General features: G+C 40.5%; 1 protein-coding gene across 1 annotated transcript; it reads right to left on the minus strand.

Annotated features, from left to right (window-relative positions):
• Positions 1-11319: 11319 nt before the first annotated feature.
• PRR20G (proline rich 20G) lies at positions 11320-16654 on the minus strand. Its single transcript, XM_028101577.1, has 2 exons — positions 16603-16654; positions 11320-11924 (listed from the first exon to the last, which is right to left on the minus strand). The coding sequence occupies exons 1-2, from the start codon at positions 16652-16654 to the stop codon at positions 11320-11322; spliced, it is 657 nt and encodes a 218-aa protein (XP_027957378.1).
• Positions 16655-16856: the final 202 nt, after the last annotated feature.

Below are 16856 nucleotides of genomic sequence, written 5' to 3' on the forward strand. Positions count from 1 at the left end.
GTACCCCGAAGCATATGAATTTGAAAGGAAAAAAAGAAATGAGTCTTTTGGGGTGGGCAGATGATATGATTTTTTATTCAGAAATTCAAAATGAATCTGGAGAAAAATTACCAGCAATAATAAGAGTTTTAGCCATGTAGCTGAATGTAAAATCTATGTACAAATTACATATAGTAATTGTCAAGTGTCAATTGCATTTTTATACATCATCAGGAAACTTTAAAATGTTGCTACCATTTATGTAGTGACAGAAACTACAAACATAACTGGAAATCAATCTAACAAAAGTTGTAATGACCTGTATGCAGAAATTTGTAAAATTTTCCTGAAGGATATGAAAGAAAACCTGAATAAATGAAGAGATATCCTATGTTTGTGAATTAGAAGATTTAATATTAAAATGTAATCTCCCCCAATTTAATAATTTAATACAACTCCAATCAAAACTTAACAGGATCCTTTGTGGAACTTGACAATCTGCTTCTAAAATTATAATGGAAGAACAAATGGCTAAGAACATCTAAGACAGTTCTAAAGAAGGAAGGTAGGTTTGCTCTGCCAGATATCAAGATTTATTACAGAACTTTAGGCAGGGATACTATGTAGTATTAGTGCAGCGTAAGTACATTGACCATTGGAAAAAACAAAGCATCCTCAAACAGATCCATGCACATAGGGAATTTCTATGTGTGACACAGGTCACATAGCAAACCAGCAAAGAAAGGAGTGACTTTTCAATAAATGTACTTGGAATAATTGGGTATCCATATGGAAGAAATTATACACTAAAATCCACTCCAGTCAGATTAAGAACTTGGGTCAAAGCAAATGTCTAAAGCAAAATTTTTAAAGTTTTAGAAGAAAATAAAGGTAAGAATGTCTGATTTCAAGGTAGGAAAGGATTTCTTAAAGTACAAAAAGTGTTCACATAAAAAAAATACTGGTATATTTGAATACACTGTGATTAAGAACTTCTGAAAATCAAGACAATTCAAATCAATTAAAAATAAGTCAGGGGTGCCTGGGTGGCTCAGTCATTAAGTGTCTGCCTACGGCTCAGGTCATGATCTCAGGGTCCTGGGATCGAGCCCCACATTGGGCTCTCTGCTCAGCGGGAAGCCTGCTTCTCCCTCTCCCACTCCCCCTGCTTGTATTCCCTCTCTCGCTGTCTATCTCTCTCAGTCAAAATAAATAAATAAAATCTTAAAAAAAAGTCAAAGTATGAGAATATATTTGCAAAACATATTACTGACAAAGAATTGGTATCAAGATGAAATAGAGAGCACCTCAAGTCAGTAGGAAAAACAAGAAGGAAAACACCCAATAGAAAAGACATTTAAAAACAAAAAACAGCTTCTTCACAGAACAGAAAACACATGCTAAGGTCCTGAGTAACACTAGTAATTTAGACATGCAATACAAACTACAGCAAGATTGTTTCATTGACCAAAAATAAGAAATCTGGTGATCCTGAGTATTGGAATTAGAATGTATTACCTTACACATAGCTAAGGGAGTGGAATTTAGGGCAATAACTTTGGCATAATGTTATAAATTTGAGCATTTGCATGCCCTATGACCCAGCATTTCTACTCTTTGATGCACACCCAAGACAAAAACTTGCACATATCTACCAGAAGATATGTACCAAAATGTTCATGGCAACGCTCTTCATAATGGGAAAGAAAGTAGAAACAATTCAAAAGCCACCTACAGGACAATGGATAAATAAATTGAGGTATAGTCACATACTGGATATGATATAGCAATAGAAATTAATGACCTACAGCTATGCCTGTGAGTGAGTATAGAAACCATGTTGGAAGTGGATCAGTCAGTAGTCATAAACACACAACTAATGCCACATGGGTCAGAGATGAACTGTCCAGCACAATCTTTCCTGCATTCCTGACATACAAAATTGTGAGTGAAATAAAATAGTGGTTCTGAGATATTAAGTTTCAGGGCAGTTTGTTACACAGCACTAGGTAAACAAAATCTTACATTATTTCTACCTGTACAAAAACATCCAATTACTTTTTTCTTCAGACTTTTGCATGCCATTCCTTCCAATAAAGTGATTTGGTGCCCTGCACCCCACAAAATAAAGCCAGAGCCCTGAAAAGCTTTTTTTTTCCATGCAGAACGTGCCATCTTTAATACCCATCACCAGGCTAACCCATCCCCCTACGCTCCTCCCCTCTAGAACCCTCAGTTTGTTTTTCAGAGTACATCGTCTCTCATGGTTCATCTCCCCCTCCGATTCCCCCCTTCTTCCCCTCCTGCTATCTTCTTTTTTTTTTCTTAACATATATTGCATTACTTGTTTCAGAGGTACAGATCTGTGCTTCAACATTCTTGCACAATTCACAGCACTCACCATAGCACATACCCTCCCCAATGTCTATCACCTAGCCACCCCATCCCTCCCACCCCCCAACACTCCAGCAACACTCAGTTTGTTTCCTGAGATTAAGAATTCCTCATATCAGTGAGGTCATATGATACATGTCTTTCTCTGATTGACTTATTTCACTCAGCATAACACCCTCCAGTTCCATCCACGTCGTTGCAAATGGCAAGATCTCATTCTTTTTGATGGCTCCATAACATTCCATTGTATACATATAACACATCTTCTTTATCCAGTCATCTGTCGATGGACATCTTACCAGAGCCCTGAAAAACTTGAAGCATATCATTTATGCCATAAACAACAATCATAAAGATTAAATATTAGACACAAAGAAGCACTAAGAACCACCCTGCCCCATTTAAAAATAATAGTAGAAGATATTAGGTAATATCTTTTGGGTGTTCATTATGTCCTAGGCATAATTTCAAGTCCCTAAAATTTATTAATTCATTTGATAGTCCCATGAGGCTGGTGCTTTTCTATGTCCATGTAATTGCTGGGAAAGCTGAGACCCAAAGAGGAACTTGCCTGTAGTTACACAGCTTTTAAGTGTTGGTGCCAGGATTGGAACCTGAGTAGTCTGGCTCCAGAGGCTTTTCTTCTGTACTGCCTAAGCAGACCCATGCATGAAACAAAAGACAGGGAAGAAAAGATGATGCCCATGTGCAAGGGCTAAGAGGGAAGTGAAAGCAGAGTGGAGGGCATGTAGGCTCATGCACCAGTAGCTCTGACCAGTTAGGGACCCCACAGATTAGAGGCTTAAGTATTGCTGCACACACAGGAAAAAAAGATGAGGTATTTGGTCCATAGAAGGTAAAGAATGGAAGCTGAGAAGGCTCCAAAACGCCAGGACTCCTACAACTCCGGTGGGGGGAAAAATGAATAAACTTCATACCTGTGCCCTAAAAAAGGAAGCCTGACTCTACTATGATTGTGTGAGGGATATAATACTAAATGAAAAAAGAAAGCCCGGGGATTTCCCTTCCTGAGGGCCTGGAATCTGGCTTTTAACTCTGGCTCTTGGTGTGGTGACCAAAGGCTGAGAAATTAACACAGAATCTCTTCCTGTAGTGAGACACCCACCTACCCCCCAATACCTGGCATAAACCACAATAAAGACACCAGGAAAGGTCACTTTAACAATCCAGGTACCATAAAATTCCCACAGCAAACATAAATTTTGCTTGGGATTAGCTAACTATGTTCATACACACTCAGGTACATGGACACCCAAAAAGAAATGATTCCATTACAAGTGAAGTTACACTGGCAAAACTAAACAAAACAAAGCAAAAAAGCCAGGAAGACTTGTTCCTTGAAAAAATGCTAGTTAACTGACAAAATCAGAAATTATAAAACACCAATATTCAAAATGATTAAAGAAATAAACTAAGCCTTATAAAAGTCAGGGCAAATAATCCTCCTCACAGTCCATTTAGAAAAGAACAAAATGGATTACTAGAAATCAATTAAATCAAAATCAAAGAGTAGACTGAATAAGCAGAAACATAGTGAGACAAAAAACAGATCTGAGGAAATCAATCAGGAGACAATATAGTATGGTGCAGTTACAAGACACGTAGATGAGAATGACATGACCCTATATACCTACAAGGGGTTTTAGAAGGAAGGAAAAGGAAAAAAAAAGTGGTACGAGCTTGCAATTTTCCACTTTTTTAATTTAATGTATTCTCAGATGGAAGACTCTTAATGAATGAAGAGAAAGATTTGTAAAATGTCTCTAAATGGACATCTCTGAGGGAAACTTCAGAAACTAAAGACTAAAAGGAATTTGTGAAGGAATCCAGAGAAGGACAAAAGTTTACCTCCAAAGAACAACACTTGAACTATAGGAAGCTTCTGAACAGCAAGAATGGCCTAAAACAAAGAAAATATCTTCAAAGCGCTGAGAGAAAATTGGTGTCAAACCAAGGTTTTATACCCAGCTAAACTGTTATTCAAGAGTGATCACAAAATAAAGACATTTTGGACAGGCTGAGAGAACTGCTCTAGAACATCAGTGAAAATCTCTAAAGAGCGTACTTGAGGCAGAAGGAAACTGAACTCTGGGAAAAGGAGGAAAGCATGAAAAGACAGATTGGTGAAATGTGGAAAGATAATGAAACAAGTATTGACAGTAAACATTAATTGTGTTGATGATTATTTTGGTGATGGCACAGTGGAACTGAAAGTAGACAATAATATCAGGTAAAATGGAAATTGTAGCACAGTAAACGTATTTGAAGGTCCTTATAGGATTCAAGGGAAGGGTAGAGACTAACTAAATTTTGACTTTGTTAATTTAAGTGTGTGTTAAAAATTTGAGTAGCCATTACAAGAATAGTATTGCATTGAGCAATGTCCACAATAGCCAAACTGTGGAAAGAGCCAAGATGTCCATCGACAGATGAATGGATAAAGAAGATGTGGTATATACACACAATGGAATATTATGCAGCCATCAAAAGGAATGAGACCTTGCCATTTGCAACGACATGGATGGAACTGGAGGGTGTTATGCTGAGTGAAATAAGTCAATCAGAGAAAGACATGTATCATATGACCTCACTGATATGAGGAATTCTTAATCTCAGGAAACAAACTGAGTGTTGCTGGAGTGGTGGGGGGTGGGAGGGATGGGGTGGCTGGGTGATAGACACTGGGGAGGGTATGTGCTATGGTGAGCGCTGTGAATTGTGCAAGACTGTTGAATCACAGATCTGTACTTCTGAAACAAATAATGCAACATATGTTAAGAAAAAAGGAAAAGAAGATAGCAGGAGGGGAAGAATGAAGCGGAGTAAGTCAGAGGGGGAGATGAACCATGAGAGACGATGGACTCTGAAAAACAAACTGAGGGTTCTAGAGGGGAGGAGGGTAGGGGGATGGGTTAGCCTGGTGATGGATATTAAAGAGGGCACATTCTGCATGGAGCACTGGGTGTTATGCACAACAATGAATCATGGAACACTACATCAAAAACTAATGATGTAATATATGGTGATTAACATAACAATAAAAATTTAAAAAAAAGAATAGTATTGCATTGAACCATATGAAATTGCTGATGTTTGACCAACCTTGACTAACATGATAACAATTTCATGTGGTTCCACCTAATAGACTGTGTAACTTCTAAATGAGAAAAGATAGAATAGAGAAACCTCAAACATACCAACGGAAGGCAGGAAAGGTAGTGGGGACAGAAGCAAGGGAAAGTGAAGTGTTAGAAGAGTGAGCTCAGTGGTGAAGGTAGGTATTTACACATAGATATGCATGTGTGTGTATGTATATAATCTTATAAATCTTACACAAATTAATACATCCCTGTGTGCACATATATGTGTGTGATGTTTGTATGTGCATGTATAAATGGTAATAAACATCCCAAGGTTTGTGGTTGGCCATACACATAGACATCAGTTTAAAAACTATCAGACCTCAGCTATAAAATAACACATTTTTGTTTAAAATTATTAAAGTTATACTTTTCTGCAGCATTTAGACATTCACCACATTTAAGTAAATTCCCCAAAAGAAGATGACAGAAATCAATTTAAGACTAAACCATCAAATTAAAAGACAAATTCTCAGATTAGATAAACTGTTTTTTCTTAATCTGCTAGTTATAAAAACCACATCCACAACAAAATTGACCCAAACTTTGGAAGCAAAAGGATGGAAAAAGTGGTAAACTAAGCAGATATTACATTTTGAATGTTGCTGTATTAACACAAGTCAAAATAGACTAAGCAAAAAAGTATTATTAAGGATAAAGGTAGGAAGCACATAATAATAAAAGAAAAAAAATTCACCAGGAATTAGCCAGAAAGATATAAAAAACCTGAACTTTTATGCCTCAATAACTAGCTTCTAAATTGCTAAAAAGAAAATTGACCAAAAGTGTAAAGGAAAAATGAACAAATCCCTAGTCATAGTGGGAAAATATAGTGTACACCTCTCAGTAATGATAGATTAAAAAAATAAATTAAGAAATAAGAAATGAGTTAAGGATATAGAACATATAAATAATGCAAATAAAACCTTGATACAATGTATATACACATATAAGGTATGGCCTCATCTAAATAACAGTCCCTTCTGAGAAAAGTAAAATTATTATTGCCATTTAGAGATGGTGGTATTTTGGGTAAGGAACGAGAGTGAGAATTCAAGAAGGAACAGGAAAGGAAATAATCATTTGAAGAGATGACACATCATTAGTAACTAGGGAAATGCAAAATAAATAATCTAATGGAAAAAGACTGATAACACCAAGTGTTGTGAAGGCCACGGGGAATGTGTTACTTGCTGCTGGTGGGGTGGTCAATGGGCACACCCATCTAGAAGGATAGCCTGGATGTACTTAGAAAAGCTGTAGATGCACTTTTATCACTACCAGAAATTTCACTTTTGGGGCATCCACACTACAGAAATTCTTTCCTGCTGTGCATTTTTTTTTGTTAACTTTCAAAATATACTCTTGAGATCCATAGCTGAGAATAATATTGAGTCCTAAAATACTAATTTTTGATTATCAAAATCCAGAACCCCAAAGCATTCTGGGGAGAAAGTTTTGCTACAAAGAAGAGGCATCAAAGCATCTTTGAGCATTCTGGACTACTGTCCCCACCCTGCCAGGCAAGGTGAGATCCTGTGAGCTGGAGGAGGAGGGGGAGAGGTGGTGAGGGCAGCAGGAGGGTTGCGTTTGGGTGAGACTTGCCCCCCAGTGGCCAGCAGTGGGTGGAGGTGGGAGGGAAAGGACATATCCGAGAAAAACAGGAAAGGTGAGTCATGAGCTAACATTCCTGCCATCTCTGAGTAGAGAGTGGAGGGAAAATGGGCTCAGTGACATTTTGGCAAGGGGATGGAAGTTGAATGTGAGTGGGGTTCCCCACCTGCCTGAGGGCAGAGGGGCGTCCATGTTTCTTCTGTGCAGACTTGAACCATCTGGACGAAGATCAGGTGGCTCAGTGACATGAATAGGCAGGAGAGAGATCCCAGAGCTGGAGGTCCAGACGGCCAGGGTGTCCCAGTGTCCCTTACAGCACTGATACCATTTTGACAAGTGAACTTCCAGGTCCTGAAAGATGTCCTTGTTATCAGATGACTTTCAGGTGCAGAACAGGCTTTTTGATTCCTTGTTTAACATGAAGGTGCAAAGACGCATATACCCTGGTGATAGCAGCAAGTAGATTTTAATATAATATATATTAAATATGTATTTAATATATAGAGACAAGTGGTCTTCAAGTTTTAGGATAAACATCTCATTAATAAAAGCATAGCAACTGGGGGTGTTCTTGAAATGACCAAGAAAACAATTTCCACATTGTGCAAAGGGGCCACCTACTGCAACCGATGAAACTCTTGGGGCAGGGGGAGAAGGTGGTGAGCAGAACCCATTGCAGGAACTGAGGAGCAGCTTGGGGGCTGGGACACAGGGACGGGTGGGCTGTGGGCTGAGGCTGGACACAGGCAGACACAAGATAGCCTCAGCAAGTAAGAAGAGGAATGTTGGAATGGGAAAAATATCTGTAGGAAACACGAAAAATATCACTATTTCTAACATATAAGAAATTCCTATGAATTGATAAGAAAAAGATTTAAAACCCAATAGAAAATTATGCAAAGGCCATATATTGGTTTTTAACAGAGAGAGAAATAAAAATGGCCAATAAATGCATAAAAAGGTACTAAACCTTACTAGTAGTCCTGACAATTCAAATTAGAACAATAATGACATATTTTTATTCAAGAGATTAGCAAAAATTGTAGAGTGCTGACATTTATTGCTGGGAAGACTGTGGGGAAATTGGTGCCCTCATATACTGCTGGTGGGAAGTGACATTGATACAACCTAATTTGAATGTAATTTCTTAATATCTACTAAAATAAAATAAGGCCGTTTGACATAGGAATCCCACTTTGAGAATTTATTTTATAAGATCAGAAGAACAGGTCCTTAAGATTGCATGTGCAAATGGTCAGCTAAGCATCTCAGTGGTAGAAACACCCTGGAATGGGATCCATCAGTGGTGGGTCGCTGTGTAACCTCAAGTTTGTGCATTTTTTGGAAAGATACCCAGCTACTGGGGAGATAGTGACACATGGGTTGACCAGAAGGGTGAAAGCTGGCAAGCTGGCACATAGGAGACATCCCAATAGCAAGGCACAAAGCAGATCCCACCACAGACGTGCTCGTGGTGGTCTGTGCAGTAGTTCTATACCAAGGCACCTCTGCCCACTTCAGGTGGAGAATGGACTCCAATGAGGTGCCGACCCCCAGCCCCCACCATACCTGTGTTACCTACCTGGACCCTTTAGTCACTTCCTTGCAAACTTGGGTGGATAGTACATCCCATTTTTTAAAGTCAAACCAAAATAAAGCCTTTTAATGTACACTTATGTTTGTGTAGGCTTGTATGATTGTGGGAAAAGAACAATAGGAAAGAAGAAGAGAAGATATCTTTTCTTTGTATTTTTGTGTGTTTCTTTTTCCAGTGATGGTAAATTCTTCTTATATTGGTAAGATGAAAACTGGAATTTTGATAAAAGAATCATACTACAATAAAAGCCAAAGAGAAGGGTTTAAGAGGATGGTTGAGTACACAAGAAAAAATCGCTCATGGGAAAAATTTTCTTCCTTTTTCTTGGGCATTTTCTCTTACAAATGAGTCTTAAAATCAATCAGTCAAAGCCTACTTAATAAAATACCAAATCCAATTCATAATAAACCTTTTATCAAACTCTGAGAGGTTGGGAACAATCTCAACTTGATCAAGCCTATCTATGAGAAACCTACAGAAAATGCCCTGCTTAATGATAAAACATTTAAAATATTCCCACTGAAGCCAAGAACACACAGGAGGCTGCCATCAAGTTACTTATTTCTTATTTAACATTTGAAATGTGTCATGCTTTCTCCTTGTTTCTATCAACCCCCTATGCCTTTTGTTTGATTCACCAAATTTTCTTTGATCTATTTTTTCCTCAATCTGTTTGAAATTTTGCATTCTAGTTCAGTTCATTTAGTGCTTACCAATGGGTTTACATACTTTAAATTTTTGAGTTCCATTGTTCCTTCATATTCAGCATCTATAAAATCTCCAGAAACTACACAAGAATTTTAGTAATTTTTAGCTCCTCCTGAACTTCCCCACCCCCCACATTTCTATGCTAATGTTTTCTGGAATTTTAATTCCACGTTATTCATCTTTCTTCCAGAATCATACCTATTTAAACTTAATAATACAATTTACCATTTTCCTTGCTTACTGTTCCTTCTTGCATTCCACATATTCCTCCTGAGTTTTGTTTTTTTTTTAATCCTGGTGGAGAAACATCTGTGCTTTCACTGCAGGTAACAGAAAACTCAACTCAAACTGGCTTTATTAGCTTGTGGACAATAGAATTCAGAGGAAGCTCATGCTTCAGGTCCAGTTTGATTAGTGTTCAGGCTCGTTTCTCATTGCTCTACCCTCCTCCCATCCCTTCACTCTCCTGAGCTGGTGAATTGGCTGCAGGAGTTCCAGAACCTCCTGTCTATGCACCACCTGGTCCTGAACTCAAGAGCATCTCTGACTGGTTATAGAACCCTAGACTCAGAGTTATTTACTCTCCAAGCTTTGAGGATGTCACCCCCATTGCTTTCTTAGATTTAATGGATCTGCCAAGGAAAGTCTGATGTCAGACTAACTCTGTTTTCCTTGTAGGTCTCATCTCGCAGGTGATTTTTGGAACTTTCTCTGCACCATACTTCATCCAGGTGTATGTGATTGTTGCATCCTGCTCAGGATTCATGTTTTTCTTCAGTGTGGGGAAATCAGCCAAACTTCATATATTATTATTGTCTAAGTGTCCTGTGCCTCTTGATAGAACTCCTGTGTTAGACATCCCAACTTTGGGATCTACTGTTGGTGTGAAATACTTTCAAACCTTACACCTTCCTTTTGCCACATTCTGGAGGCTCTTGTCTGCCCAAACAACTAGTTTACTGATTTGTACCTCAGTCCTCTCCCTTCTGCAATTCAAATCACATAATTTTGTATTCCAACAACCTTATGCTTCATCTCAAGCATTTCTAATTGGCTTTTTATGTGAAGTGCATACTATTATGTCAGAGATAGCCTATCATCCCATATCTCTCTGAGGATATTAATTATATTCTTTAAGCCTTTTTCTGAATGTTCTATTGGTTCTTATTTCCTTGGATGTGACTTCTCCTTTTTTGCTCCTTCACTGTGTTCGTTTTCCTAAAACATTTCATGGTTATACATCTCAGGATTGGAAAAATGGTAGTTGTGGGGGCATACAATAGACTGAATGTGTCTTCCCAAAATCCATATGTTGAAATCCTAACTCCCAGTATGATGGTATTAGGAGAAGGAACTCTCATAAATGGGATTAGTGTCCTTATAAAAGGGATCCCAGATAGCTCCCTCACCCCACCAGCCATGTGAGGACACAAGACAGCTATCTATAAACTAGAAAGGGGTTTCTCACAAAGAATCTGCTGGTGATCTGGGACTTTCAGCCTCCAGAACTGTGAGATACAAATGTCTGAGGTTTATAAACCACCCAGACTGTGCTATTTATTATAGCAGCCTGAATACACTGAGACAGAGGAGGACAAGAGGAGATTGCGGATTTATTTCAGTAAGTATTGAAGGATAAAATGCATGTACATCTTTGATAAAACAAAAGGAAGAGACAACAGAGGGGCATGGGCAGTGTACATGTGACCCTGCCAGGATCCTGGGAGGAGACTTGCAGTCTCAGTCTGGACAACATGAGATAAAGGCTAGGAATAAGACGAGTGAGTGGGGACAGAAATGGGGACTTGGGGTCGGGCTGGGAGAAACACCCAGGTCAGAACGGGGGCTGGTGGCAAGTGATGGAGGTCAGTGTGCAATGTGGGTGAAAAATTCTGGGACCCCGTACACAAAGGTACCAGAAGGGGTCTGTGTGAAGAGCAAAGTTGAGCCCTCCAAGGGTCTGAACCCTAAGCAGGGATAGATGGATGAAGTTGGGGAATTCATGAGAACCCAATACCCAGAGGCATCGGGTAGCTCCCACAGTCCTGCCCCAGGCTGGATTGTGTGGAGGCGAGGGCCTTGCAGCCCATCTCTGTGCACTATCGCTGTTTCTGTAAGAGGGAAGGATGGGGTCCGCCTGGCTTCTGGCTCCACATGGTGGCTTGGCTCTTCACCATGGTCCGGATCCACACGAAGACCTGGTCTCAACATGCGTCTTGGCCTCACATGGAGGCCAGTGACTCTGCGAAGGTCTGTCTCCCTAAGGTGGCTTCTTACTGCCTGCTGACTTCTTCTCCCATGGTGGCCTTGGCTTCTCTCTCCATGATGAGCTGTGAATGCTGGGGTCTCATATCTGATAGGTTTCACATAAGCAAAGGGTTTCAAGGGATGGCATGGCTTCACAGGGCCATCTGCTTTCATGGTGCCTTCACTTTCCATACCAGAGCAGTCTAGCTCCCAAGAATGCACATCTGAGGCAAAACAGAGAGGCAGAAAGTGGGAAGAAGAAATCAAAGCTTTTCCAGGAAGCTTTGGGACCAGGAGAATGCGGGGAGGATATGAGGTGGAGAGTCCCTCTGCCAAAGACCTGTTATGTGTAGCACTTTCCACTGGTCATTTCATTTGGCCCTCCCCACCACCTATCCAGAGAGGTAATTGTCATTCCCATTTTACTGGTGGGTAAACTGTCTCTAGATTCAATTTAAATTCACTAGATTAAATTTGAATCAAAGTGACAGTACCTGCCCTCACCAAGCTTAAACTTCAATAAAAAAGACCAATAAAACAAAACAAAACAAAAATGTAATGTCATTGATAGGTGATAAGTTGGAAGGTAAAGGAGTTAGGATATAACAAGGAAGGTGGTTTTGAATCCAGAGTGCCTGGAATTTTACCTTTTTTTTTTTTTAAGATTTTTATTTTTAAGTAATCTCTACACCCAACATGGGGCTCGAATTTACAACTCTGAGGATCAAGAGTTGCACACTCTGCCAACTGAGCCAGCCAGGTGCCCCATGGAATTTCATCTTAACTTACCTGTGATGGGCCTCAATTTCCTTTTTCATGAATTGATATGATACACCAACCCCTGGGGTGTTACAAAGACTTGGTTACTACAAGCAAGTGCTTAGATTAGTGTCATCTGAGCATGTACTTGGGGGTGGGAGGAGTTAACAAAATGCTGTAAGTCAGGACCTCAGGAATGAGCAGGATTTAGCAAAGCCAAGGCAGAGTGGGGAGGGAGAGGATTCCCAGGGGGGTGGAGACTGGAGTCAGGCTTCCAGAACTAAAAAAAGCCTGGACTAGCTGTAGGATAGCACAGCAGGAGGGAGAAGCTCATAAGGACCCCTTTAAGCTAAGTCAAGTTTTAGTTTATCCTAAGATCAAAGGAGAGCTATTGAAAGGTTTCAAGGAAGGGAACAAGTCATCATGTTTGGACTTTGGAAAGTGAAGGACATAGAAGGGAAGGGAGTGTGCCTAGAGGCGGGAAGGGAGTGTGCCTAGAGGTGGAAAGGCTGGGGAGAGCTGCAGCCATCTGGGGAGATGTGAAGAGTTAAGCAAAGGCAGCAGGAGCCCAGGGATACCCTGAAGGCAGGTTGGATGAAAGGGGGCGTCTGGGGTCCCAACTGACCCTGTTTGTCTGCAGGGCACTCTCCTATCTGTTAAGCACACCCCTGCTGCCATTTGCCTTCCCCCAACAGAGAGGGCATGAAACTGTTTACCCAAGGTAGAGCTCAAGATGCAAGTTTGGATGACAAAAATGTGTTCAGTATGGGACCTATGATGATGAGGTGTTTGTTTTCCAAGTGGAGATGTGAGTCTGGGGCTCAGTGGAGGGCTCTGCTGGAGCTGGATTTGAGTCTTCTACACAGAGTTGGTCATCACCACCATGGGGGCTGACAGGATCAGCATGAGAGAATGGAGGAACAGAGAACACCTCTGACAGAACCCTAAAGTCTACTGCTAACCTCTAATGGAAAGATAGAGAAAAAGTATCTTTCAGGGCCACTAATGCAGAGGAAACTGGGAAGGTGCACCCAGATCCAAGGTGGAGACAACAGATCAAGGAGCAGTGAACTGCCCACAAAGTTGGCTATGTGGGACAGAGCAGGCCTACAATGTGGCCAATCTTGTTGGCCACCTGGCATGGGTGAGAACAGCATCAGGACAGTGGTGGGGGCAGAAGTCAGCTTCCAGGGCAGTGTGGTAGGGAAGATGGCACGTGAGTGATAGTGGTGAGTAAGGGACAGCAGGGGCTTTTACCAGGGGTGCTTGAGTCACTATTGGGAGGCATTACTGGGACACAAGGACCCAAGAATTAATAGCGTCAGGAATAAAGAACAACTCCAACAGACCCACTGTAATGGAACAAATTGAGATTGTTTCAACAAATGCCCTCTTTCTCCATAATCATCATTCAAAAATTTAAAAAAACAGGATTAAATCATCTCACTGGTGAATTTTTTTCCAGTTCTTGGCTAGAAAAGCTCAAACTCATATTAATACCTTAAATTAATTTCAGAATGGTCAGAGGACCCACAGCACTGGGAAAGAGGGAGTGCATGCTCTGAGACATGGCCACAGCCCTGTTGCTGGTTCTTTTGACCCCATCTTCTCTGCATTCAGAAGTTGGCATAAACAGAAAGAAAGGAACACTATGGGAGAGTTTTGGAACTAAGGACAGATATAATAGTTAAAAACATTTGAGTTTTGGGTTTTTGAGCATCAGAAATCAAAGTCCTAGGAGATCGAGGCATATCAAGTCTATGCTTTATTCAACATTCTTAAATGACTTATGTGGGCCCTGCAAAGCTATTTATATCTGCTCTCCCAAACTCAGGCTCAGAGCTCAGTGTGACTCCAGAAGCAACCAAGAATGGCCTGGGTAAGCTATGGGAGGGCTGGTGGATGGCAGGGCCTTTGCAGATAAGACCTAGAGGGCTCAGAGTGACCTGCATGGACTGATGGCCAGACACCAATAGAAACAGAAATAAGGGGTGGCTGTGTGAACCAAGGACCAGAGCACTCTTTCCAATCATGTGATAATATGTAAACCATGTTCCTTTTGTTGACCTAGATTTGACTCCAGTATAAGTGGGGGAAGGGGGGTAGGATGAGAGATCCTTAATTGGCTAAAAAAAGTCTGAATTGATAAAGCCCCAAAATTCAAGAACACTAAAAATCAATAAGACAAACAACCAAATAGAGAAAAAGCAAAAAGCAGTCATAAGCAATCCGTAAAAGGGGAAAAGCTAACGGTCCCCATACATATAGGATGCTAAACCTCCCTTATAAGGAAGCAATGCAAATTAAAGGAAAGATTGTGCCATTGTTACGCATCTATCAGACTGGCAGAGTTAAAAAGATTTAGGACACTCAGTGTATGGAAGGAAATGTTATAGTGAACAATTTCACAATAGCTATAAAATTTTAATGCCCTCGAGAAAGAGAACATGACGGAGGTACCTGGTTTATCATAGATCATGAAGTGGCATCCAGCTACAGGAATGAAGACAGTGTGGTGTTCAAACAGAGATAAATGACTGAGCAATAGAATGGAATAGACAGCCCAGACTGAATACACATCTATGGAAATTTGGCTGAAGACAATGCTGGAATCTGAAGATTCTTTCCTGGGAAACCTGTGCAGTCTAAGAGAAAAGTCCTAAGAAACTGACACATGGGGTTCCCCAATTTGGCGGCCCAGCCATATAAATTCTGTGGAACCTACAGTTAACAGGCCCCACTCATTGGTTCAAAGCTGCCATTTAGCTTCCCAGGGTCCCCTTTTCAATATGGACAGCCAACAAGGGGTCATCAAACATTAGAGGAAGACTAACATGAGATAGGAAATTGATAATCAAACAGAAAGAAAGCAACTTGCAGGAAACAGTTCATGCCACCTGAGAAAATTTCACAAAAACATATCACTAATACCTTTTGAAAGAGATGATACCCATGAACCAATTACAAGATGCTTCTTAAAGAAACATTCAGGAAAACAAAACAAAACAAAAAAAAGCCCTTTGAAATCAAAATTATGAGAGCAGACATTAAAATCTCTATGGATATTTTGCAAGATAAAGTTGAGGAAATCTCCCAGAAAAGAGGACAAAAATGAAAAATAAGAGGCATAAAATATGAGAAAATTAGAGGCATAATATTACCAAAGCTAACTATTTTAAAAAAATTGAGTTCTGTAAAGAAAAAGATCCTAAAAACTTCCAGAGAGAGAGGGAGAGAGAGAGAGAGAAGGAGGAAGTGTCTTTAAAATTCTGAGGGAAAAGGATTTCCCATCTAAAATTCAATACCCAACCAAACTATCACAAATCAGGAAGGGTAGAAAAAAAACACTGATGAATATGCAAGATCTCAAATAATTTTTTGTGGATGTATGTTTCCCTGGGAATGTTACTAAACCAAGAAAGACAAAATAAACCAGACTAAGAGGGCATAAAATTCCAAAGTGGGGAAGGAATTCAGATGATGGTGAAGGGAGATCCCAGGAGAGTGGCTCAGAGTTGTCTGAGAGCAGCCCGCCTGGATTGGAGCAGATTAGAAGGGTATGGCAATAATGCCACCAGAAGGTGAAATTGATAGGATACTTGATTGTGTTTGAATTTAAACAACTGGGGAAGAGTCTGAGAATGGTTTAGTGGTCAATAAGCAAATAATAGCCCAAGTATTAAGTCCTGGAAATTTCAAAAGTTATACAAGAGGGAAAGTGATCCTGATTGACTAGATGGCCCATTTTGAATAGTGAATTCTGCTGTGAGGTGGGGAGTTTGAGGTATGTGTGGGCTGGAGTGCGTGGGCAGGGGTGAGGGTGGCGAGTGGTGAGGATGGTAAGAATGCCGGAACTACAGCTAATTACTCCTCTCCCATGGAGGGAAGACCATAAATAAAGTCTAAAAGGGAAAAACAAGTTAGTGGTAGTGTAAGTATGGTATTTAGAGAACAGAGGGTAATGCTAAAAGAAACTGAACAGATGAAAATAGTTGTCTCTAAGGTGTGAGAAGTTGAGAAGGAGCAGGGGCTGCTGGTTTTCATAGTATGCCTTATGGGAATTTCTACATTACAGAAGTAAATACCAACAGTAAAATAAAAACCAGGAAAATATTAAAGAGAAAGTGACTGGCATTTGACTACCTTGATTAGGGGCCACTGAAGGAAGGCATTTGGGAAGTCCTCGCTTCTCCATGATGAATCTGCCCAAGAGATAAAATCAGGTGAGTTGGGGCTCAAACTGCACCCAATTTTCCCAAGCACCAAGCAGCAACTCAGTCTCCCTAGCACCAGTTCTGGTGGGCACTGCTGCCCTTGCACCCACCCTGCCTTCAAAGGGCCTGGCTGCCCAGGCAAGGAGCATGCTACAGTGGCGGCTCAGGGGGACACAGTGTGGA

Source organism: Eumetopias jubatus, unplaced genomic scaffold (assembly GCF_037043125.1).
Source record: "Eumetopias jubatus isolate StellerSeaLion01/CBP00866 unplaced genomic scaffold, mEumJub1_p1.0 scaffold_1, whole genome shotgun sequence".
In the NCBI taxonomy this organism is placed as follows: Eukaryota; Metazoa; Chordata; class Mammalia; order Carnivora; family Otariidae; genus Eumetopias; species Eumetopias jubatus.

Excerpts from the sequence above, each read along its gene's own strand:
- PRR20G (XM_028101577.1), bottom strand. The coding sequence starts at position 16,654 with ATGGAGAAGCGAGGACTTCCCAAATGCCTTCCTTCAGTGGCCCCTAAT. Across the intron at positions 11,925-16,602 it reads TTCAGTGGCCCCTAATCAAG|ATGTGCATTCTTGGGAGCTA; the intron begins GTAGTCAAATGC and ends GTTTTGCCTCAG.